This window comes from Leiobunum rupestre, chromosome 8 (assembly GCF_980474605.1).
Source record: "Leiobunum rupestre chromosome 8, qqLeiRupe1.1.hap1, whole genome shotgun sequence".
Taxonomy (NCBI): domain Eukaryota; kingdom Metazoa; phylum Arthropoda; class Arachnida; order Opiliones; family Sclerosomatidae; genus Leiobunum; species Leiobunum rupestre.
In genome coordinates, this window is record NC_143391.1 from 16,939,102 (window position 1) to 16,952,439 (window position 13,338).

A 13,338-nucleotide genomic window follows, 5' to 3' on the forward strand; every position below is an offset into this window, starting at 1 on the left:
TGTGACATCTATTTATAAATATTTTAATAACGACTAATATCGCATTTAGTTTCAAAATAAATTTAAAAGTAAATTTTGTAAAATTGATTTTAAAATAATTATTATATTGAAAATCTACAAAGGAAAGATTAATAATATTCAAACGTAGATGGCGCTAAAACTCACGCGCTTATTTTGAATTTGAAAACAAGCAGACAAAGAGCATCAATCATTCATATATTTTCATTTTAATATAAAATTTATATACAACTGTACAAAAATATGGATGGCAGTGAATGCTTCCGATAATGCCATATTACCATATATCTAAAAGAAGCCTACATAAAAAATCTGTTTAAATTCGTGTGCCTTTGTTGTGTCCAATATCACAGTTTTCCCGGTTTTCTATAAAGTTCATAAATTAAACGGAAACTTTGTAGAAGTCTAGTATGAACTCATTAACCAACAAATCTTTTTTTACCTTAAATAATTGGCAATAATTTCCTCTTCCCGAATAAAGTTAACTCTATCATAAGCTCGCATAAACACCACTATAATCGCGAGAAATAAAGAATTGTAATTCTTTAAAGGCTGACGCTTAAAAATATATTAGTTTTTTTCGGATATACAAATTAATTTAACAACTAAACGGTAGAGGGTTTTGATCTTGTCGGAATTTTCTCGGGTACTCGAGTATATATTTTTGGTGTACATCCTCCAGCGTTACAGTTACTCCAGCTTTAAACCTTTTGGTCTTCCACTAAACTCAATAACCCTTGGGGTAGTTGTATATCGGCTTTTTCGCGTTCCCTCTTCTTTTCCCACTCCGAAATGTGAGGAAGAGGAAAGCACATGATGCCGGAAAAAGCAATCATTGCTCCGGCGATGTAGAATGAGAAGTGGTAGCTTCCCGTTGAATCGAAAAAGAGACCTGTAACGAAAAAGAAAAGCGCCAATGACAATAGTGGCAAAAACTCCGATCGTATTTTGGATTGGCCAATTAAACGACGCGTCTCTTTCCATTTAGCGTAAAGCGTCTGACCCTTTTGTTAAACTTATTACTCCGACTTCTGACCTTCACTAACATTTTGACGTGATGGAAAGAGATCAGGGCTACGCAAACGGGAAGTTTACGAGTCATTACGTCCCTCTGGTGTTTGGAGGGCGTTAAATATGCCAAAGGGAAAGAAGCCGAGAATTAAAAAAAATTAGTTACCAGCTATCGGAGCTCCTACGATTGAGGCCAGACCTTGAAATAAAAGTAAAAGTCCAATTGTATTGGACAATCTCTCCAATCCGTGTAACTGCACTAATATAATGGAACGCAAAGCGGCGAAGCACGCTGTAAAAAATAACCAAAAACACGTTAAAACTACATTAAATGGACTAATCCGATATTTTATCGAGTGAAAACCGACCTATGGAGAAACCAAATATGGCTGCGCAAGCGAGTAAAAGTCCGTAACAATGTACGACCAGGGGCATGGTGGCGGTGGCCAGACCTCCGGCTGTGAGCGCGATATTGTTGATGACCAAAGCGTTGATATTAGGCCGATCCGATATCCAACCCGAGAAGACTCGCCCGATCGTATTGGTGATTCCAATGACGGAAAGGATAAATGTACCTTCCTCTCTCGTGTATCCCGCTAAAGACGCCAAGTCAATGACGTAAATGAATGGAACGAAAAAGCCGGCCAATGTCAAGAATCCGGCCACGCAGAGAAGCAAGAAAGTGACGCTTTTCAATAGCGACAAGTCCAGCATCTGACGGAAGGTGTATTTCATGGCGTCCGAACACCATCCGGATTCCGCCCCGTCTTCCGAGCCGTCATCCGTGTTCAGAGGGTCTGCCGATTGGCATCTTTCGTGGTTAGGGATCTTGGTCACGCTTCGATGATAATGCGCCAAATCGGGCTGCGAACGAAATTCTGGAAGTCTTAATAAACTGCTACTGAATAGAATGTCTTGACGGTAGAAGGGTCTCGCTGCGTCTTGACGAATACGGGACAGTCTTCTGGCGCGCAATTTGGCATTGCTGGGAAAGTAGCAAGCGCTCATGGACCGTTGCTGCCGATTGTACATTGATTTATCCGCCAAATTAACGTAGCCAAAGCCTTCGCCTTTCCCATTCTGAACCTCGCTGTAAGGCGGAGGTGGGCTACCTTCGCTTTCGCTTCCGCTAGTTCTAAGATCCCTAATTTGGTAGGTCGGCGGTATTTGCAAGGACTTGGTACGAGTAGTTTTCACGACTGGCGGGGGAAGTTTATTCTCCACGAAGGGGTTGCTATTGGCCATTTCGTCGGTCGAATCGTAAACCATCATGGCGTCTCTGGCTTCTTTAATCCTGAGCAATAACGGTTTTCTGTCGGGGTCCTCTTCGATTTCCCGGTCATCGGAGACTACAATTTTCGGCGGCGGAGTTGGCGGCTCCAAAGGACGATACAGGGAGCCAAATACGGCGCAATTCAGAACCATACCGGCTATAATTAACATGGCTCCTCTCCAGCCGTAAGTTTCGTTTAGGTACTGAATTAGAGGAGCGATTGAGAAAGTCCCTATACCCGAACCACACACCGCGATACCCATCGCGAGGGCTCTTTTCCGGTCGAAGTAAAAGCAGGCCAACGTCGTGGCTGGCAAATAGACAAACCCGAACCCTACTCCTGAAAATGGAAAATAAGGCATTTTTAAGAATGAAAAAAGAAATCAATTTAGCAGGCTATCTATATATAATCGGCTCACCCCCTATTACGCCAAATGTTAAAATTAGAACTGGAACGCTCGTGGCGAAGAATGAAAGAATGAAGCCGCAAGAGGCGATGATACTACCAGCTATAGAAACCTTCCGGCTACCAAAACTATTCGTGAAGGCGCTAACCACGGGACCTAAGGTCAAACGTACAAGAGCGTTAGAAGAAATTAAAAAAAAAAGATATTACAGCCAAAAACCAGCGTTACCAATGAGAAGATAACAACCGGCCAGTAGAGAGCCAACCCAGGCGGTCTTTCCCTTCGTCTCGTTGAAAGCGGTGGCTAGTTCCATTAGGAAAATGCCGAATGAAAAGATGATGCCGTCCACGATGACGTTGGACATGAAAGAAGCGAAGACGATCACCCATCCCCAACCACCATCCGGAGGCACCACCAAATCTGGGAAAGAATCGTCGAGCTCGTCACTCGTGGCATCCTCGGACGAGAAAGACGCCTTCTTGTAGGGAAGCTCATCTTTGGGTTCGATGATGGTCAGCCGACGCTGTTGGCTCGCGGGCGCTTTAGCTGGTTCCTTCCGTTCCTCTTCCTTTACGTTTGACAAATCCATCTACGAGCTTGGATCGAATCTGACTTGACGAAGAAGGTACGAACTACCGGGAAAGAGAAAGAAACCCACTTGTAAAGAACGTTTTCGGCACCGAATGAAGCTTATCTCGTTTCAGGTGCCACGTTGTCAGTTGAAATTGTAAGCCTTAAAGATAGTTACCCCTTCGCCTTTACATTTTTTGCTCTTGGGGCACTTTGATAATAAAAACAATAGCCTCAAAAGCGGCTTCACCCGGATCAAGACACTCCGACGAAATGAAAAGTTCTCGATCACGCGTTTGTTAAGTTATTTACGCGACGACTTACTCAAAGAAATGACGCGAATATTCGAGGCCAAGGCGTTTCATTGAGAACCAACTAGCGGAAAAGATAAAACGTCAACGAAACAAATCCAAATACACACTTTTAATAAACAAACACGAAGAACAATATTTTTAAGAGTACGTAAGACGCGATAGGCAAAACGGACGCTTTATCTACGATACCGAATTGTAATAGAGAGTTCCTCGGAGCCACACTTATTTCTGTATATCACTTCTCTCGCTTAGTTAAAGAGTTTGCCCTTTCAAAAGCGCAAAGATAAAGAATTACTTTGTAGTAATTCGTAAGATTACGTTTACCGCGAAGAAAGAAAGGTGTACGCCTGATAGGAATAATCGTTAAGGAATAATTATATTTAACGTTAATTGGATAATAGCACGCGGCGCGTGATGTCAATTTTGTTGATAAGTCGGATCGATTGGTTGAAAAGCGCGAACAAGTCGCTAAAATCTGGATTCCGTTCGCGGATGGTTTTCGATTGCAAAGTTTCGAGAGAAGCCAACAGTAGGTCCTCGCGATAAGACGAATCAAAAATATTTGGATTCGCGAACAACATACGTGTCAACCGATAGAGAAGGGATTAATTTATTATTCTCTCTTTATGAAAATAATTCGTTTCGATCTGATAAGCGTGGGATCTCGTCTCAGGCCGGCGGCTGTGTTTTTAGAAGTTGCCAGATAATGTTCTTCGGGGAAAGATTACTTTTTATCGACTTTTCTCTCGACGATAAAGGCTCTCTTTGGTCGTCTAAGAAAGGAAAGCCGGTGTTGACTCTCTATAATATAGTTGAAGGACGATCCCCGGAGGATGGCGAAACTCGTTCCGCGCTAGAAAGCTTCCCCGCAGAGCGTCGTAGATTGATGGCGAAGAATATCTAAAGGGGCAGAGCGATGGTTGCGCGAGCCGCTGTAACCGCAGCGGGAGCGCCAGCTTCTCACGCGCTTGTTGACAAAGTGCTTGTCGAGAAAGTCAAAGCGTACAAATCAAGAAACGACCGCCGCTCAATAGCGTCATTATCTTCGGGCTGATACGAATCCTTTCAGCGTGAAACAATTGGAAAAAATCTTCGGAACGTAAGAACACGCGTTCCCGAGATAATATACGGGCAATGGGTTTGCGGCTGGGTTATAAAGCGTGATTGACAGAGCGGAATCTAAGGCGGGGACTGGGCTGGCTCGTTTCAATTTCAAAAGATTTGATTTAAAAATAGCATATTTATCTCTATAGCTTTCAAATAGCTTTTCAAAATGATGCGCGGATTTGCGCGATAAGGAAATTATTCCTTCGGCAAATAATACCTTAACGGACGAAGAGGATCTTTTTCTTCTTGAGTCGCCACCAAAACAGTAAAACAGTAGATCATTATCGTCACCAGTTATTTTCCATATTGCGTATACTAACGGGAAAATAGATTTATTTAAAAAGAAATATTGTTTAGAAATGTTTATTTTTGAAGTGAGATCCAGGTGTCCGGTTCCATTTTAGAATATCTTTCGCGGTAATAAAATTAGATGTCCTAATATTCCACAATGACTCGGTTGGCATCCTATTGAAACATAAATTTCGATCACGGCTTTTTTTTTGGTGTAAAAGAAAGCGTGTAATTTGAAAAACTTTAATTTTTGTATAAAATGTTTTCTTACGCAACGGTACATTTCTATACTATTAGTGGGGTGGCGGAGTGGTTAGCACTTTCGCCTCACAGCAAGGAGCCGGGTTCGATCCCAGCTTGTGGCATTGGGTGAAAACTTGGAACTACTCCTTCCGCGTTGAGTTAGCAAGGTCTCTCCCCACTGGTTTAAGGGGTTTTCCCAGAGTTCTTCGGTTTCCCCTTCCATAAAAATTGTCGAGGTTAACGGTAATAGTTAGTGTAGGGAGCTGTTGGCAGTGCTTCCACTCTGGGAAATTTGAAATTCCCTTTTTCTATATCAGTTAATTAAAAAAATTCCCTTTTTTTTTCCTTTTTAATGATAGAAATTCCCTCAAAATTTCCCTATTGATTTCTTACATATTATGAGTTAAATATAATATTTTTACCTAATATTTAAGTCAAGGAATATTTTCAGATAAATTTATTTGATTATTATAGACCACGTGGCTTGAAAGGGGCTACGGCCCGAAAGCTTGCCAAAATAATTTTTAATTTATTTTAATAAAAGGAAAAAAAAATTAGTTGTGTCTCTTTGAGTTATTTTTAATGTTATACAAAACCATGACTTTTAAAACTATAAATGTTAAAGATAATAATTTGTAAGTTTACATCCGAATTCCGAAAAACGAAAATGAAACCGAAAAGAACAAGTTACAGAATTACAGACGAATATTTCGAAGCGTCTAATTTAGCCACAAGAGTCCAAAAAGTATTCCTGAAATTTCTTCTATATATCAATGTGACGGACATGATATTGAGGTGTAGGGTAATTAATCACAACGTGTTTAGTAACTATAGGAACTATGCAGCTGATTCCCTTACTAGTCAAAAAAGTCGCTTGATGACTTATAGGCCTAAGGTGGTGCCTTGAGTATTAGCCTAGCTGATTATTATTATTATTAATTTAAATTAAGATTTTAGCCTCTTCCCGGAATGTAGCTCCACAAATGTTAAAAAGAGCGGTTATACATTTAAAGTATTCAAACAATTTCGTCATCAGAAAATAAAAGGCTCGTATTTCCTAATTTATTTTTTCCGTGAAAGCCATAGTTTTCCGGTGAAAATTGCTCGGTTAGTTTGTGATTTCCAATTAAAATGTGATTATAAAAGCCAGGCAAAAGAGAAAGTATATTTTGGATATTATCAGTTATAAATTTAGGTACAGTTTAAGGAAAGCTACAAATACGTAAGAGTGGAGTTAAAGCAAAATGTACTTTAAAACCGGAAAATAGCACTACATAATATTGGGTCTACCGAGTAAACTGAATTTATTTCATTTTAATCCGTTAAAAAACGTTTACATATTACTGAAAATTTTAATTACTCACTGTCTGTATTTAAATATTTCAAAAGCAGCGTAAGTTTCTTCGGTGATACGTACAATTAGCAAAAAAGGTAGTTGCACAAATCGTTGAAAATTCGCGAATCATTGTCCTCTTGAAAAGTGTTCCCACTATAGCACTTCGGTCGCTGCTATCGCGTCAGAAACCTTTAGAAAACTAACACTAACTAATGGATAGAATAATCAGCGAGCTAGTTGCAAAGTAAGGCTCGATCGCAAACGATGACCCTCGTAATATTTGTACGTACAGCTTAATCGGAAACTTTCAACAGTATAGGCCCGATTTTTCTCGGATTGCTTTAAAACATCGATAAAATCTCATCATCTATCGTTTTATCCCATTTCAATAAATATATATAGTGGTTATATTTCAGAGTTATTTTTTATTTTTTACGTTACTTTTGACGTCATTCTTAAAAAAAAAGTATAACGTTTCCCACTAGCAACATGTTTGTTCGATATTTCGCGAACGATATCAATCCGCGGATAGAGTTTCCAAAAGGAAAACATATGGAAATTGACATAAATCAATCAAATATTCGACATATTCCCACGCTCCCTCTAATTTTAAGTTGTAGATTCCCGTATCTGCAGTAAGAAAGTGGGTAAACTATGCACCGAGGGTTTGTGTCATTAACTCGGTAAAATTGTACCGCGAGACCAAGAGGTCCAACGGAGGCCTGTATTGACTTAACGATAATTCTAACAATAACAGACAGTTGGGGTTCTTAGTGGGGGTAAAGATAGCGATATCTCGTTAGAAGGTATAAGCTTACGCGACGCGTTTAAATAGCGAGGGATTTTAATTCAACGACCCCCGCCAAATCGATAGCTAATTCCGCCAAGATTATCAATCTTGGCGTATTTTTAGGAGCGTCTCGATTAAGTTTACCACAAAAACGTATATTTGTTACTTACAAATTTTAAACAGTAGCGGCTGATGTTCGAACTCCGGATAATTCACAAACTATTTCTGAAACGGAAGAACCGGACACTAAATGGCGTTTGATAGATCATAATGAGAACTAATTACGAATGAAACTTCGCCGGGGAAGACGCGATCTTTCAGCGCGCAGTCGGCGATGCGACGCGAAAAGAAAACTCTCGATTTTCCGACAGCCCTATTTAACAAAAATACGAGATCCCGCGGAGCGGAGGTGCGAAGCGCTCTTCCTGGCAATACTCGCGAGTAGCCCCGAAAGATTTTCGCCGATTGGATAATTCCGGATAGAAATTACGAGATATTTATCTCCTTCTTTCTCCGTAGGTTGTCCTAACGTTCTTACACACTCGGTACAGTTGATAGAGAAATTGCTGCCGTTATCTTTCGAGTGGCCGAGATAGGGGAGCCGACGCAAACACCTATAGCAGGGAGTCGCGTTTAATAAACAACTCTTACACGCGGGGAGATGTCTAAACTATAGTTTCTACGCAATATCGCGTACTGTTTGCGAAGTTTCGAAGCTTCTATGGTGGTTTTCCATTCCCCCCGGCCCGCGTGATACTCCGGAGAGAAGAGAGAGAAATAGAATCCCTGATAGGGATGTAGGACACGCGGGGGATGACGCGCCTCAAAACGGGACCCGAGTCTTTTCCTATTCTCGGACGTCCCGAGTCCAAAGAGGGGTAACAAAAAATGCGAAACCATCACTCTCTAAATTTGAAGACATTTTATTTGCGTTTAGGCGCATTTGGATTTTAAATAATTAACTCTAAAATCCGTCTTCATCATTATCATCGTATCACGCTTCCCGCACGTACATACATTGCCAAAGAATACGAAATCTTTGAAACGTAATACATTTTTCTTAATCATAATGCGATATTATGGCTCTCCGCCAGGAAAGGTTAAAGATAATTGAGACATATTTTCATAAATCTTTTGAAAAGTTTGGTTACTTCGTCTATAACTCTATATACTTCTCTAAACATCGTATAATTCAATCTCAAGACGCTTAGGATTAGTTACTTTAATAATTTTAATTATTCCTCTCGCCATGATGATATCGGAGAAACGAGTCATCATGCGCTTAATAAAGAGATAAACTTATAATACCGCGAAGATATATTTCTTTTAAGATCACCACAATAACTAAAAGTATTTTTTCCTTCGAAAATGATAAAAACGGAAAACTTATTTTGTAATCGCAGTTTAGCGCGTTTCCGCGTTTTTTCTTCTTCGCGGGCCGATTAGTTTGAAAGGCGCGATAGCGTCAACTATATACAACGTAATATCACCACAAACCGCGGAATATCTAACCCACAAACTCGACTCGAGTACAAAGTAATAAAGAAACTCCGAACTCTCTCTTTCGACAATTTAATGGCGCTTAATTTAAATGAGCCGAATATTTTCGTAGAAGACGAAAAGGAACTTACGGTTAAAATATCCTCGACGAAATAGCCCACTTTCTCCGAACGATAAATCTCGCGAATCTCCCTAAAGTATATACTGCCTTTTCAATACGCGGACTATTTTTTTTCTTCCTTAGTTCACTATCACTTTCGCCAACTTCGATGTTGCTAAGCGCCGAGCATAGTGGGACGACTTTATCCTCTTTACGTACGAATAACAGAGTCGTTTTTTATTTCTTTACGAAATACGTCCATAAATTCTCCAATTACGAAAAGACATCTTCATTTTTCCGAAAGTGGGGGCTAGAGCGTGTGGGGGTTTTCGTTTCAAAAAAGCGTTCCGTACGTTTCCGACGATTTTGTACAGAAGTATAATATCATAGCGAGTGGACCACGATTAACCACTCGTATGCCGGGATATGTGACGTAAACTTGGTAGGAAAAACTACCCGTCGGTTGAAACAAAAAAAGAGATTTAATATACGTTTCTGACAGAAGAATAAAAAGTTGGGGTGGCGCGGGGAATGGAAAATTTTATTTTACGATTTATAAATAGAACTTTTATTAAAAAGATGAAATAGATGATTGTTTTTAAGGGGAACTCGAGACTGCCGCGAGGAGGATGGCAAAGACTACAATCATCGGAGAGTCACGTTGGAACGAACGCGAGACGAATAGGGCGGGAGAGGAACAATGGCAATTCCAAAAGAGAGAATCCCATATTTATATCTCGGCCATCGATGAAGTTATTTTATATATTTTCCAATTTATATCCTTTTTCTCGTCTCCAGCCTAGCCTAATAATTTTGACAGTTTGTGTAATCGTAAATCATGTCTTTCATTCTTCGCGGGCGGAGTCCGCGTTCCCGTATATAGATTGGATATTTTATCCGCAAAATTTACCCTTGACCAGAATTTCGGAATAACTGCTAGAGACGTGTTAAAAAGAGCGCTGAATAATTCACCCCGCGCGATGATACGTTTATATGTTTATAAAAAGAGTGGCGTGGGGGGGGGGGGGGGGGAGAATTCGCCAAGAAACACATTTCATGCAGCCCTTTTTTCGTGAGTGTCTCTTTCGCTCAATAAATTGCCGTTCCAATCCGCTATACTAGGGTTCGAAACGAATGTTTACAGTACGCGAAAGTGGGACTCGAGAAGCCCAAACAGCGGAACGTCAGTAATATACCTCAAACAACGTTGCGTTGTCTAACTCCGGATTTTTCCGGATGGATTAGTGTTTAAAAAAGGAAGACGCGGTAATAACTGTGGGTTTCGACCCTGGCCCGACCAACATGCAAAATAGGTTAAGCAAATATCTCAATTCGAGGAGTCGTCGCTGATTATTTTCCCCGCGAACGATCAGCGATTTCAACTGTGACTTTGTTACGCAATTTTTATTGATATCTTTTTTCTCCCTTTCTTTTTTATTAGTATTTTAGCGTAAGTTTATAATTATTTTTCACTTAAGTGTGTCAGTTCCATATATTACCACGTGCTATAAAGTTTTACCGAGTGACATTTCTGGAATGACCATGCAAATTTGATGGAATTCAGGGTAAATCTTGTGTTGCTCAGGAGACCACATTGTTAGATCTCTAAAGTGGTTAAAACATTCAAGCTATATTGTTAACCATGGATTAATGTACCGAATTCAATGATCACCAAAAAATAAACAGTGATGTCGTCTGTAACGTTTTTACTGGTGAGGCTTTACATTGAACGTAAATCTAGTTGTCCGTGTATTTCAATTAGCAACAAACACAGTGCTCACCCCGCGTTAGCGTGTTTAAAGGCTAGCTGCGTTCTCCTTGCGTTTGTTGCTCCTAGGTCAGATTAAGCTTTTCTGAAGTCGCGGAACAAAGGGCTGTTTCGAAATGTAAAATATCATTTAAGTATTTCGGTAATTGATATAGATATACCAAGAACTCTTCGACGTCCCAATTTGGCTACGCATAGTTTGAAGCCTTAATCAATATCCCCTATTATTGGAGTTTTAAGAACCAATGATGACAAAGGCAAAACTACACTAATCTGACGAACTAGTTAGAAGTCATAACGCATTAATTAAAATAACAAACGTTTATTAATTAAAATAAATTAATAGTCAGTACTGTACAAGATGGAATGGCAGAATATAATGACGCATAATGAACGCCATAAGCGGATATATATATATATATATATATATATACTGTTAAAAAATCGAAACAGAAAAAGTCTAAACCGTTTCTTATCTTCAACACCTATATTTCGTTTTAAGGAATTAAATCAGTATTAAAAAGGACTAAATGTAAGAACATACTTTTTTGTACCATTACCACAAGGACTGGAAAAGGTTTAGTCTTAGGACTCTTAGGGCTACTTCCCTTTCAGTACCGCAAAAGGTATTGTATTCAACATTAAAGAGTAAAATGGATCTAAAATAAAATATTAGACCCTTTTTAAATGGTTCGAAATAAATTAAAAGCCCAATTTTAGTCGTCTTATAAACCTTTATTTTAAACAGTGGAATGAGATACCCGGTCGATATGATTGTTTTTTAAGCATACTGGCAGACCACGAGGCGGAGATCTGCAAAAAAACAGGTCAAAGTATTTTTCTAACATAACGTTTTGGGTATGACGTCAATTAAACGTCACTTCACACGAAGCTCTCAGAAAGTGCTTAGACTAACCGACGCACTTATGGAATTAATTATAGACTTTTGCTATAGGCAGAGGTTGAAGCGAATTCGAGAAAGATAAAAGGCCTCTCTACTCGATGGTACACGAGCGTTAAGACCATGTTTGCTCTCGATAAAACGCTTTTAAAACCGACGCGCTTAGGAAGGATTTCTGATTAATTGTTTCTCGAGGAGTTTCTTACTAGCCTAATTACGAGCTATACGCGTGTCTGTCTAGAAGGGGTTTCTATCACTTCGTAAACAGTTTCGAGATCTGAAAATTGTGAAGGTTCGTTACGTAAAAGGAACGATATTTTGCAACATTAATAATTTGAAGTTGCGCGATTTCAAGTTCTGACTGATCTTCGACGTTGACTTTCAAATCACCTCTTAGAGTTCTTCTTGGAAAAAATATACGGCTTATTTACTCCGTTATCGCGCCATTTCCACGTTGATGAGAAAGAGCGGCTCTCTTCGTCAGATACTTTTTAAAACTAACGCCTATAAAATATATATACTCTATTTTTCTCGAGATAACTCGAGACTTGAATCATTACGCAAGCAGTCGATTGCCGTACAGTATTTCGAGAAAGAGTCATTTTTAAGCACGCACCAAAACCATTAAAGTCTCCCACTTTCTCACGTAAAATGTCAAAATGGCGCCGTTTATTGATAATTTACCTACTTTAAAATAAGGCAAATTATCCAGTCAAATTTCGGGACCATTTTTCAAAAAACGTATTGGAAATCGCGTTTAACCCTTTCGTGAAAAAACTCGGAGCAATTATCTCCAATATTTTCCCCAGACTCGGATTACGATGTTTGCCTCCTCATTTTACGAAAAAAGTCAAAATCCACCCTTTTAAACGTTTTGGTGACTGTATTAAAAACCTACAACTTTGTTACGTAACTTAACTATTATAATTGAACTAGTTGTCCGTGATCAGTTCGCGAATGGGTATTTAAAAGATACGCAACGTAGCTATAGATTGTAATAACCTACAAACATCAACCTAGCAATCGTACAGATGGTAGATAGGCCTAGCGCGACCTATCCCGTAACAACGTCAAACATTATAATTACTCTTATAAAACGTTATTAATTTTCTACAAATTATCCCCTAGAAGTAGCGTGCCGCCGTGAAATGGGCCAACTAAAAGGGAAAAATAAAATCTACTTCTCAAGATTTTTAAACGTTACGAGTGATAATGAAAGTACCCTGGTATCTTCAAGGATTCGCAATTTCAAAAATATTAACCGGTACCGTGTATTAGCATAATTGCTACGAAGGTGGTAAATTGTCATGAGAAATGTTTAAAACGATAAGAATGCTGTAAGATAAGATTCAAGATCCCTGGAAGAAACCCTTTTAATCGGAGGAGAGACGGGGAAAATGAGGGGAGGGTTACAAAAAGGAAAAATTTATCCCGTCACTTAGATAAAATCTAAATAGAGTACTTATTGTTTCCACTTTGAGAAGAAAAAGTTAATTTTGCCTGCAAATCGTTCAGATTTCAATTAAACATTTTCAAGACGGGGAAATACGCGTTTTGAATCTGAGGAACTCCTGAAAACCTTTATTTTTTATAATATATTACTAAATAATGCAAAGACTATATAATCCCACTTATTCGAGAGCAATTTATTCTTTGGTATATTTGCCGTTTTTTCATTTTCGTCGGTCTGTCTTTACATTTGTTTATTA

At 39.1% G+C, this 13,338-nt stretch overlaps 1 protein-coding gene across 8 annotated transcripts; it reads right to left on the minus strand.

The window, feature by feature from the left end:
• Positions 1 to 208: 208 nt before the first annotated feature.
• LOC149932530 (monocarboxylate transporter 14-like) lies at positions 209 to 9,165 on the minus strand. Of its 8 annotated transcripts, none has more exons than XM_090155921.1 (7): positions 8,992 to 9,165; positions 7,531 to 7,585; positions 2,938 to 3,341; positions 2,722 to 2,865; positions 1,398 to 2,642; positions 1,196 to 1,321; positions 209 to 910 (listed from the first exon to the last, which is right to left on the minus strand). In XM_090155921.1, the coding sequence occupies exons 3-7, from the start codon at positions 3,296 to 3,298 to the stop codon at positions 720 to 722; spliced, it is 2,067 nt and encodes a 688-aa protein (XP_090012047.1). In that variant the 5' UTR covers positions 3,299 to 3,341; positions 7,531 to 7,585; positions 8,992 to 9,165; the 3' UTR covers positions 209 to 719. The 8 variants fall into 8 exon arrangements, with proteins under 8 accessions (XP_090012047.1, XP_090012048.1, XP_090012050.1 ...); XM_090155922.1 differs by lacking the exon at positions 8,992 to 9,165 and adding an exon at positions 7,646 to 7,981; XM_090155924.1 differs by lacking the exon at positions 7,531 to 7,585.
• Between the last annotated feature and the right edge of the window lie 4,173 nt (positions 9,166 to 13,338).